This window comes from Carassius auratus, chromosome 18 (genome assembly GCF_003368295.1).
Source record: "Carassius auratus strain Wakin chromosome 18, ASM336829v1, whole genome shotgun sequence".
Lineage (NCBI taxonomy): Eukaryota > Metazoa > Chordata > Actinopteri > Cypriniformes > Cyprinidae > Carassius > Carassius auratus.
Genome location: NC_039260.1, coordinates 11,976,385 through 11,989,265, shown reverse-complemented (window position 1 = coordinate 11,989,265; position 12,881 = coordinate 11,976,385). Strand labels below are relative to the sequence as shown.

Sequence of the window (12,881 nt, the reverse complement as noted above, 5' to 3'; positions counted from 1 at the left end):
GACACATACAAATATGAGGAACACTGCCATTTTTCATTTTTGGGGAATTATTAAAGATTATTTCAAAGAAAACTTGACTTTCATCTCTCAGGAAGTAGTGTGTCATCATTTACTCACCCCCTGCTCGTCCAGTTTAAGAAGCTGCTCTGTGACCTTTGGCGTGCTGAGAGCCAATCGCAGACAGGACACGCTGAGTTCTGGCAGCACATACTCCAGAACCTCCTTTAAAGGCAAACCACGAACCGTTCCGTGCTTTGCTGTGGACAGAATCGCGTCCTCCAGGATCGCTCCTCGTAACGTGACCAGCTGCAGCAGCCACAGGAAACCATGTGGGGAGATGCGCACACACACACACACACACATCACATCAAATACCATCATATGACTGCCCAAATATCCTCTGAGAGCACGTGACAGAGCATGAGAATAATTATGAATAACTGAAAAATGAAGTCCAGAAGTGCCCACTGTGTGGCATCCTTGCCCCAATGCTTCCTGATTCATCACCTTGCAGCACAACTTCCATCACAACCTCACACACGCTGATGCTAAAGCCATTAACTACTGTAAAATTAGTACAGACAGGTGGAAACGCTGGAATACTTCAAATATTTAGTTTTTTAGCCATTTGTCTCTGGTTTCTGGTTTCTTGTGCCATTTGTCATACATCTGAAGACGTCATATGACTGGTCACATGGACAGCCACCCGTTCAATCATTTAACTCGAACCTCTGACCAAAATAACGCTGTTGAATCAAGTTTGCACATTTTCAAGGCACTTTCGAAATGAGTTATGATCACATCTGTAGTGAGAATAATCACTGTGTCGATGTGAAAGAACTGAAGACGCTGCATTATTCTGAGCGGGTGAGTTTGATTTGTCCAGGCAGCCATGTAATCGGACTAAACCCAGCAGAGCAGCAGTCATACTACTACAGCTCAGCACTTTTCAAACACACCGTTATTAAGCAAAAATGACTGCATGGTCTTAACAGCACGCAAGGCACAAAACTTGCTCAGAATTTATTTTCAACAACAGTGTAACTACACTGTAACTACATTGTAACTACAGCGTAATAGAAGATTTCATGGGAGCGATCTATAAACATGACATGAACCAGTATCGTTCTCCTATATGTTAATAAAAAATGGCATAGATGCAAAAAAAAGGGCCAAAGTTCTCAAAATGATTTGATTCATTTTCCAAATATCTTGCATAAACTTTTGTGTTTGTAAAGAAACAAAACAAGTAAAACATTTATTTTGTTCCTTTGACATTAAATGACAGACAACGCATTTATTAGGATGCTGTTTCTTTAACACCGAATGCACGCAGATCTAAAAATAATGTACACGTGTAATACTGTTCCCTCTCATCTGTTTACGTTCACTTAAGACAAAAACTGCAGTTTTTATGATGATATACTGACGTAGCATTCTGCATACTGTTCAATAAATATGAAAGAAGTCAATTCCGACACAGAACAACCTTTTCTACAGTGGAAATGCACGGAACGGTTCGAGGCTGGGACCCCACACCGAGACCTCTGTTCTCTATTCTGTTCTTTATCTGTTCTTCAGACATGTGCGCTGCACGCAAACAAGCCACAAGTTCTTTCCGTTCCAGCACTTAACCCGCTTTAAATTACATTAAAATGCGAACACAGAAATCTTGAAGCAGAATCAAAATGTACGCGTCTTACTGAATACCCGGTTCTTGGAAATTTGTAACCGGTTCTTAAATGGAATAGGTTTTCGATACCCAACCCTACTGATTTGTTGTTATGGTCATTCTTAAATGCCCGAGCAAAGTCTGTCATCAAAGTATTTCTGTATTATTGCCTCCCAGAACTGTTACACGACTGCATTCACAAAAGCAGTGGCCGCATTCATTGTGCTTTGTTTGCTCGCTTGGACGCTCAAGTCATTTCAATTATTCTATTCAGTGGCCTCTCCCACTTTTCTTAGTGATATTTTGTGCCAAGAAGAAAGTGTTGATTTTATTATCTGTGACTCTTCGGATGGAAATGGTGCTCATTCGCATATGTTAAATTCACAACTTTAGATGGAAACCTGGCTTGTGTCATACACACCTCATTGGTGCGAAAGATGATGCGGTACTGGTACTGGTCCTTAAAATCTTTGGTATCATCCAGCTTCTCTCTTCGAATGCTCAGAGCCACAGGCCCCAGCTTCTCATCGGTACCAAAGTAGTTCCAGTGCTCTGTGGGGGGGAGAAAGAGAGATGGATGAATGAAAGCAGAGAGAGGATATAAAAAAGACAGATTAATACCATTAATATAGAAAATGAGAATATAGAAGAGAAGAAAATAATTAATGAGGTGAAGACAATGGATAGGAGAAAAGTGGAAGTCGATATGAAGGATGAGAGATTGAGGGAAGGACACGGGGGACAAAGGAGGGATTTATGAGAAAACTCTTCAAATCTAGGTCATGGTGGCTATAGAACTTCCTGTAAGAGCATTCCATAGACAAAGCCACTAATACAATATTGCACATGCTTTTTAGAATGAAGGAAGTTATTATTCCACTGTGTCTCCTCCACCTTTTTGCAGTGGAGGATATAGACCTCTAAAATGTGAATTCACTCATTTAAGTTTCAATAACCTTTTGGTTTGGAATTGTATCATTGCTTTCAAAAGATAAACATAAGTAGCAATTAAGTTTATTTCAAGTTGCACATAGCACACATGGTTTGTGCGTGGAAGAGTAATCAGTGACTCACAGAGGAAGTGATTTAAAAGTCCATGATTCAGGTGGATGACTCCTGTGGCCATTTTTCGGTCATTTGGATTTGAATACGGTTTCAAAAAGGACCACACCTATCATGCAACTCATCCATGAAATGAACTGCACGTTGCACTGTTTGTTTATTTGCTTGCATGTAAAACAACACAATGCTGCTCATTTTTGCTGTTGTTACTATATTTGACGATATAATTTACTGCATGTGATTAAAGCAGGGTTCAAAAATACCACATTGGAAGAGGCATGTGAATGTGATATCTAACAATTTTGCAGTCTTCATTTCTTAAGTTTTCTTAATCTGTCATCCAGTTTTTCTCAGCACAGGATACGAGTTTGGTTGTTTTGTGAGAATATTGAAAGCTCAGGAAGCTCGAGTTGAGAGAATTATAAGTCTCAGGAGCATGCAGATATGGGCTTTTTAATAACGAAGCAAAGATTTTGATACTACACAGTGTTGCCCTTCCTGACCGAGGAATGCCAAGTCAGTATCGCTATACAGCTGGGCACTCCAAGACACATCCACGCGCACTGCTTCAATAACTCAACAATAACTAAACAAAACAGAGGGATTTCAAACAAGATGCCGCTGTACTGGAAAATGAAGTAAACTGATAGAAGTAATTGAAAAATAATTAGTACCACAAAGAAACATACCTCGGTGGCCTGGAATCTTTACTCATTAAGTTAAACATTTAACACTTAAATGAGAAAAACAGACCACAATAATAATAAAAACAAAGTTTAAAGGTGAAAAGTTTAACTTAAAAAATGTAAATACTTTCCCAATTTACTAGCAGGGGAGCTGCAAGTAATTAAGCCAATCATAGGTTGATTCTCCCGACAGGTATAAAGACTCTGGCAGTATCAAAATATACCAATTAACCAAGAATCTCAACCAGCCTAATGCAGCAACATAAGCTATTGAAAAAAAGGACAATTATACTTGTGTCTGCTTTTAGTGCTACTTGTAGTGCAAAAATTACACACTTCACCTTCAAGAACTTTTACATGGGACATTTTTAGATGGCTAAGTTAAGTTCTAAGTTATTAACTTTAAGTTAAGCTCTAAATGTATAACCCAGTCTGCATACCCTTTCTGGTCACCGAAAACCCGCTTCCAAAAATCTGGATGACAGAGATTATTTTTGGAATGGTAACCTTTATCTGACCAATTCTATTTAATGAACACAGGCAACCAATTAGAGCATTAAGATAACCTCACGTCTGCAAGGATTTATGTATTATGGCATGAGGTGACAAACATGGCATTTTCTAGACATTGTTTATTTTTATTTATTTTTATAACATTGGCATTTTTGAAAGCAAAACCTTTAGTAAGATTAACATTTGGGAGGCAGATGTGTTGCAAGGGTGCAGCTCCAGCTCCAGTTTGTGCTTCTATTGGCTAATAGCAAGAAGCATTGATAATTGTGGCATGCTTTGATAATCTCTTCCAAAGGTAGAACTAAATGTAGAACTTGGGTTTACAGAATTTATTTTACATTTTAAAAAGCATAACTTTTGCTGTGGTCACACCTCGTTTACACTACTCTGGCATTTTCGACTTTTTGACAAAGACTTTTGAAAACGCTGCAGAGCCCGTTTTAGTTTGAAAGCATCATGCTCGTTGTACCCATAGATATGTATAGGTAGATTCCCCATTCGACCATTTAAATAATAGTGAATCTACCTTTACTTATCTTTAGTTGTGCCAGCATGAATGGTCATGTGACATGCGTTTTTGGTTGTGTAGTGTGGATGGAGATTTTTGGAACACAGTGAAAACACCAGTGTAGATGAGGTTCATTTTCATTTTAAAACACTGTTTAAAAATAAAAATGCACTAGTGTAAACATGGCTTAAATGAAGGGAAGCCAATAAAAACAGGACTATACATGAAGTAAATTACATAAGATTAATAAATGTATCCTGTAAACACACTGGGTTTCAAATGCAATGTCCTATGTCCTACCTTTCTCATAGAAGTGCTCATGGTAGTATCTGGCACCCAGGTCAACGTGTTCGATGCAGTGTTGCTGCAGTCTCTCTAACCTGGTGGCTTGAAGCTCTTGCGGCACCTCCAGTTTGGACACACTGGCATTACTGCAGCGTGGACGAAGTCGGGCCTCCACGATACCAGCCTCTGCCCGCTCCGCCGATGAGCTCAGGAAGCTGACATTCCGTTCCGTGTAGCTTCCAGTCTCGTTGATGAAGTTCGGGCAGCTCAACAACAGCTGGTGCTGAGAGTTGGCATTAACGCCAGCTGAACTACCCTGCTCTGAAAGTTCCAGTGCTGGGGTTGATCCTTCCGATAGGTCCCTGACACTGAGGTCATCAGTGCTGGAGAAGCTGGGCTCCACTCCCCCCAAAGCAATAGCTCTGGAAACCGCCAAAGAAACGGCAGCCGAAGAAGCAGCTGAAGCTCCGGTGGCAGTGTTTCGCCGTTGGGCGGCGTAGCTGCGACGAGCTGCCGCCTCGTGCAAGTCAAACAAAACGCTTTGAGCGTCAAAGTGGGCAAAACTCCGCACACATACCCAGGGTTTGGAAGACAATGTCACAGGGGGTCGTATGTCATCCGAGTCGCCTCGTGGAGTCTCTGTTTCTCCCCGACTGGAGCTGCGGAGTTTGCGGAATAAAGAGGAGGTACCAAGAGATGACTCTGTGCCACCACTCTTTTTGCGTACACGATTCTCCGGGCGGTCATCTGGCCGTGGAGTCGACAAGAAGGTGTGTGAAGTGGGTCCTTCTAAAGCACCAAGCAGCTCTCCAAGCTTGACAGGGGCTGTGCTACGCTGGTCAGGTCGCTCCTGTTGAAACTGGCTGAGCATGTCAAAGAAGCTTTGATCAGACACTGCCTGTACATTGATGGAAGAGGTACTGCCATATTCCCGAAACAAACAACCTTCAACCTCTGTTTCATCTTGTTCACTCAATGTAATCTCGCTGGTGGATCGCTGTCGGAGCGGAGCGAATCCAGACATCCGAAACCTCGGGGGTGTGCCTGGAGCCATCGTTAGACCTGATTCAAGGATGTCACCGTCTCTGGTACCTCGCTGTGGTAACCTGGTCATACCTCCACGTGTAAGCCCATCCTCACTGTTGAGGTCATCCGGTTGACTACCCTGGCCATTCTCAAGCAGCGATTCTCGTGAAAGTGCCCTTCGAGGAGGCCACTCGGCAATCCGAGCTCGAACCCCCATTTTGGGCACAGACACACGGGACGGGGCTGGATCGCCCACAGAGGAGTGGCCATTATGAAGGGGTAGACGGAGGTGGGGTGGAGGAAGAGGTTGAGAGAGAGGGGTGGCACACACCCCTGTGTCTCTGTACATGTTCATGGAGCCCACTGTAGTCTCAGGGCCAAAAAGAATGGCAGGGGTCGTAGGGGAGAGAACATCCTGGATCGAGACTGCTGGTGTTCAGTAAGAAGGAGAGATGGACAAGCTCCACACTGCTGTTGCTTCCTCCTCCCACATTCATTTCTTTGGTAGGAAAGGACTCAACTTTCCTAATCCTTCTGGACCAATCTGGAAGCTCAAAGGCCACTTAAATTACAGACCTGCAAAAATTAAAGAAACAAAGATACACTTGTTATTATATATATTTAATCTGGTGACTTACATGCAACATTTGAAAAAAACATTAAATTGTGCTTTTTGGGTTCGAGATATTTTCACTTTCAATACACTTACTCCATGCACTCCAGTGTTAATTTTGACACAAAATTTTTATTTAGTTTTAGTCTTAGTCTTTTGACTATAATTCTTTTTCGTTTTAGTCAAGTTTTAGTCATCTGATTTGTTTTAATTTTAGTCTTATTTTAGTCGACTAAAATTGCTTGGTATTTTAGTCGACTAAAATTGCTCGGTATTTTAGTCGACTAAAATAAGACTAAAATCAATAACAGATTTACTAGACATTTTTTTACAGCTGATATAGGAAACAAACTTAACCAAAATATATAAAACAAAAATTCAACTTTATTTCAACACAACTGTGTCTTTATTTCGATTCAAAAGCTTTTATGCAGCAACAAACACTGTCATGATAATGTAAACAATAACTAGCTGCCAATTGACCATCAATAAAAGAAAAATAAAGTTAGGTCCAGGACCTTAAAGCTTACAGCTGAGCTGAACAATAAGTGCATACATTTAAAGTAAATATTTAATAAGTTGGCAGCTAGGTGGATAAAAAAAAGTAACAAGATTGTATAAGGTATTCATTTGTCTAGCAATATTGTATGTTTTAAATACTACAATATTGCTAGATTTGTATGTATAATGATAGGATGTGAACATTCATGTTTCACATGACTAATATAGAAATATTTGTGATATTGTCAACAAGTAGAACATTATAAAATATACTAAACATTAGTATTAATCAAATGTATTTATCATGATATTACGTATTAGTATTGTGCTCTCATCTAATTTGAAGAAGGGGCTATTTTACAGTACTTTTCAGTTCGTAATATTTAATGCTACAACATCTACGCACTGCAGTCTTCCAATTTTGCTTAGCTCAATAAACAAAAGAACATCGTTGTGAAATTACATTTGAGAAAATGTCCGGGTGGCTCGTCTGTAAATGTCTTTTCAAATTGGTTGTGTTCTTGCCACGAATGAGCGCTCCGCGTGCTTTACAGTTGTTTTGTTTTGTTCGTCGTCAAACGTGAAGTGAGCTGTGGACATTTTGTCGCTCTTTTAGACATCACCTCTTCGAATGCCGTCTTCCCGGGAGCTCATTTAAAAACTGAAAACCTTCGCTTCACGTCTCAATAAGTCAGGCTCTGATTGGTTCTCTTCTCTCATGCAGTCTCACCTGTTCCGTTTTGCCGGTTCCTTGCATCTCTCCCGTCTGCTGATTTGATTTTCGTCACAGTCTATTTTCGTCTCGTCCTTTATTCGTTGACGATAATGTCAATCAATTTAGTCATAGTTTTAGTCTCCATCAGTGCCTTCTATTTTAGTTTTCATTTCGTTTTCGTCCGCAAAAATATATTCGTGACGAAAATAATGACGAAAATATTTAGTCAACGAAATTAACACTGATGCACTCTAGACCCCCCACTTCCCGTAAACCTTCTTTCCTAAATTTGTGTTGTTATTTTGCTCAAGGGATGAGCAGTTTTGAGAACCAAATGCAGAGAAAAGCTGACTGAAACTTGCATTAGAAAAGAGGAGTAGGATGAAAAAGGGAGACAACAAAACAAAACAGGCTTGTAGGAGAGAGAGGAAGTGGGGTGAAAGGATTTCAGATGTGGATTTCTCACACTCTTCAGTGAGGCTAGTCTCTATTCCTCTTCCTGGCAGATATACTGTATTAAACGCTAACCTAGCAGTTGGTGCTTCAATATTGTTGTGTAATCTTGATTTTGGATGTAAAAGGAACAAACTCTAAATCTGAAAATGTGAAAGAGCAGATGAAAGAGCAGATAGGTGTTTACTAGCAAAGGAAGTATAACACCATCTGACAAGAGAGCGATGCTTATACCACACCTACAACTATATGAATACACAACTTGCTTCCTTGACAGGTGGAGATAGTTTTAGCAGCCATGAAAATCCTGACATGTGTGACAGATGGAGTCGTTGGGTCAGCAAGGTAAAGCATCCAATTACCTGAGAGATAGCAGACTTAGAAAGTAAGATTAAGATTCTGCCCACATTCAGCTGTAAACAAAAGATTACATAACAAGGGCTCTGTGCTGGATTACTGACGGGAACTGCTGAGTGTATAATGAGGTGGACTGGTTAACAAGCTTAACGGAGAATGGTGAAGCATAGGATTGAAATACACTCTAGATTTCGAATGAGTGACACTCAAACTTTGTGACAGAGAGAAAAGCCCCTCAAGTCTCTGGGTCTCTCCACATGCTTCATCTCTTGCTGTGAACAAAAGACAAAACCAAACTGACAGAGAGTCAAAGGACAAGACAAACACAAAAAGACAGGATACTAGGCAGAGGCAGAAGCAGAGCAAACAGAGGAGCTGGAATAGAGGAAACCTGACAGGCTTTGTGGTGAAGGAATCCAGGCAGGAGAGCGAGAGGGAATCTGAATCCCAGTGACTCGCTTTAATATGAAAGTCAGATTGAATCAAGCTTCACTGCAGCTCACTGACTATGAAAAGCCACTCAGCAGCGCCTGTTCCTCTGTGTAACTTCACATTCTCTCCCTTTTTATTGTCTCTCCCAATCTATTAGTCACATTCCATCCATCCAAATATTAGATTACACATCCACAGCTTGTCTCCCTATTTGTGATCAGAGGGTTACAGATAGTAATGGTGATGTATGATACATCAACAGTGTTCATTTCAGTCCTATTTCCTTACAATTTTATTATTTTGTCAGTTATAATTGCTCTACATCAACATTTCAGTCCTGCAGTGTGCATCAAGTGTTTATCGCCTCTGTATTCAATTAGAATGATACATTGCTAATTCATGAAATGTATCTAAACTTCAAAATGATCCGGTCAGAACTATAAACACAGTCTTTCATTACAAACAGTGCATGCAGTTATTCACAGTCTTTATTGGCAACAGTCAAGGAGTTCAAATGCACTGTGGAGCACGGCCATAGAGCTGCACTGAAGGTGGCTTTTTGTTTTCATGAGTGTACAAGCACTTCAAGGCAATTCTGTGTAAAAGCTCCCCCCAACATTTGGCCGATGCCACATCCCAACACTCACAGGGCAAGTTCACAACAACAGCTGCAGAAATAAGGTGTTCCTCTTCAATTTAATGTTTAGTTTTTCTTTAGCCAGTAAATTCCTTGTTTTTTCTTTGTTTGTTTTTTCGTCCGAGTGAACTGGAAAAAGTCTGTATGAACTGTGTGAATGGGTGTGAGCATGCAGACCTTCAACTAACACTCCTGGAAAGCAAGCCAACACCAAGTGCCAGAGCTGAAAGACTTCAAACTGTTTTTAATTGCTCACATAGTAATTAGCTCAGATTCTGCTACTTCAAACTGAGACCACCACACACACACATATGTAACCGGTAGTGATTTAAATTCTATAATCTTAATAAGGTTAATCTGGGTTGATGTGAAGACACCATAATGCCTCAACCAGCCCTTCATCAGACACCGAAAGACAGGGTCTGGTGTCGGTTTGTGAACCCTGGGGCTTTAAATCACACTCAAACCCAGCCTACAGCCAGTGACTCAGCGTATAACTGCCACGGACTGCCAGGACAGGATCTGTCAATCACAACACTGCTTACTTCCTCCATCGATTCCCTGTCACATTGTTTTCGGGGTGTCAGACATGAGCCCCCTGGCTGTAGCAGTTGGCCAGTGTGTGAATAAAAGAAATAGATGTGGAGTGGAGGGCAGGGGCTGCACATTTGATCTGCCCTATAGGGTTTATTTGACTGGGTGTGAAGGACAGAAGAAAGGTGGTGACACAGGAAATGAAAGCAGAGGGACATGAGGTTTCATGAAGCTGTGTATTTGACCCGCATTTGCTTCATGTGTGCAGGCAGGCTCACAACCCTTTAATTCACCAAGATAAGCGGTGAAGGTCAAATGTGCATAAAATCCATAGTGTGAGCGAAAGCTAATCAATAAAGCAAAGAAAACGCATGCAAATCTGGATGATAGATTATGGGAGGTCGTGTGTGCACGTGACACAGGGTGGGAGATACACATTCTGCATGTTTACAATATACACTAGTCAGGGGGAAAACTGTGTAGTTAGTGTTATTTTTCTTTAAATGCTATTACAAATATTTATTTGGAATAACGTGTGTACTGATGGATCTTGCACAAAAAGTCAGAAATGTACATTAGAAAATTAAACTGATCAGTGGTTGACCACATTTTTTATGGATTATGTTGATATCTTAGAGAACAAGGTGGCCAATGGCCCACATTATGTATTGTATCACATTTCCTTTAAAGACAGTAAATAAAACATGCAGCAATTAAATACATATTTCATTTACATAACATGTACTAAAGCAGAAATCCTTTAAAAATAAATCAATATGAAGACAGTCCTTCAGATAACAATTTTTAAGTTATTAGACACAGACATTGTTATCTGTCAAAATAAAAGTCCCAGTGCAGTCCAGTTTCTGACACTCATTGTTCAAACAGTAAAAAAATAATTAATGCCATTAATTCCAAAAAAACAAAAACAAATAATGGCCACCTTAATATTATATCGGTCTATCATTAAACTGATTTCACATTTACCTAAAATTAAATATAATAAAATAAAAACTGAATGATGCAATGCCATGTCCTACAGAGTCAGACTCCAATAGACATTTCACAGGGATATATGGATGATACGAGCAAACGTTTAGTGAGTAACTGATACATACTCAACAAATATGGCAAATATAACTTTTTTTAACCTTCAGCTAACCTTTAATTGCACTCTACTACATTAATCCCCCCCAAAAAACATATTGTGATTGACACCTAAAGAGTGTGCATAAAAACGGGAACATTGCTCACAGCAGCCGACATTAATTTTCTAGAGAATTTATTGCTGAAGGAGGTGGATTTGTTACAATGTCAGCTGTGATGGCTGACTTTAAGGAAGATGAATTTAGAGACAAATTTTTAGAGAGTTGCACCAGGCTGAGAGTAGTTACTGTTAACATGTTAATGCAAAGCATGCCCATAAGTATTAAAACCCTCAGATCATTTGTGTTTCTAAACTTATCACCTTTAAATAACTGCCATTAAAATCATGTGAGATAAAAACAAGCAAAAAAAAAAAGAACAAAGAAACAGTCTAGATAGTAGGGCTGTTCAAAAAATCGAATGTGATTTTCACGCGCATCTCATCAGTAGACGCTCCTGTAATTAGAAGTATATCTCCTCCAGCACGTGTGTTCAGATCAGGGCTGCCAGGTTTTCACAACAAATCCTGCCCAGTTGCTTCTCAAAACTAGTCCAATGGCGTTTCCAGGAGATAGTCAGCTCACTAGGTTTTGAGTGTCAAACTGAAAACAAAACAGGTAGGGCTCCATGATTTCAGAACAGAAAAAGAACAGAATCATGGAATCCAGTCATAAAAATAGAATTTACAATATAAAGCAGAATGTCACGGAATTTGCCAAACTTTAAATTATTAAATCAAAAGCACATGAACATGTGTCTGTGATTATTAAGCCACATAAAGACTATTTAAATATGAACCGTGCATGTTCTGAGTTTCTCTGTGTGAATGAATGGTACAGACTCACAGTTTAATTTACTACACACAAACTGAAGCACGTGACGCTAACAGTCTTTTCAGCCTCTGCAGTCATGAACATCATCTCCAGAGTTGCTCTGAAAGTCAATCCATGAGTATTTTAGTTTCATTTGAAAAAATGATTCTAGCATATAAAAATCATCATACCATATGTCAATGTAAAAGTTCAGTTTAACTTTGAGAAACTCTGACAGAAATATGACTTATAATAATAAGTATTTCTTCTATTAATAAAATTATTATTAAACATGATTGTTTTAAGGAATAATCAACATTTTCTTCTATGTTTTGTTTGCCAACCAAAAATAAATTAATTTTAATTTGATTAAAAGCTTTTGATTATGACATTTAATGGGATTCAGAAAATTAAAATGGAAAACACAGAATTTGGTAAAAAATAAAACTGAAAGGGAGAAAAAATTAAACGTATATTTAATAGGTCCATAAAAATGTTTTACCTTGTATAAATAAAATATTTAATACATTCCTGTTAAACTGTGTAAGTTTCATGATTTCTAGTAATTAGACATGCTTTTTGATTAATAAACTTAATCATTAAAACACAGTCCAGAAAATTAAACTGAATCCATAAAAATTAAAATGGAAAAAAGGGAATTTGGGGAAAAAAATAAAATGGATTTCACAGTGCCCTAGTAATAGGACCCAGTAGTTATAGGACCTTAATTATAGGAAGAAGCCAAGAACTAAATGTTCTCTTTGGGCCATTGTCCTGGTTGCTTTCACACTGCCAGTAGGAACTCTGAAGTAACGCAAGCCGGCCGACAACAACATCATTTAAGTGTGGAATTCAACAACGTCAACAGCTTGAGAATGGAGGATGCTATGATCAGAGTTGTGTTTCTGCTGTGTGTAATAGGAATCATT

The 12,881-nt window shown here is 39.3% G+C and overlaps 1 protein-coding gene across 5 annotated transcripts in view; it reads right to left on the bottom strand.

The window, feature by feature from the left end:
• Positions 1–12,881, bottom strand: part of LOC113118467 (signal-induced proliferation-associated 1-like protein 3) — an 82,960-nt gene that overhangs the window by 25,492 nt on the left and 44,587 nt on the right. For all 5 annotated transcript variants that reach the window (XM_026287673.1, XM_026287675.1, XM_026287672.1 and 2 more), the window contains 3 exons: positions 4,742–6,328; positions 2,094–2,224; positions 118–306 (listed from right to left, as the gene is read on the bottom strand). In XM_026287673.1, the coding sequence (XP_026143458.1) occupies positions 118–306; positions 2,094–2,224; positions 4,742–6,107 (1,686 nt within the window). In that variant the 5' untranslated portion in view covers positions 6,108–6,328. The remainder of the gene's footprint in view (positions 1–117; positions 307–2,093; positions 2,225–4,741; positions 6,329–12,881) is intronic.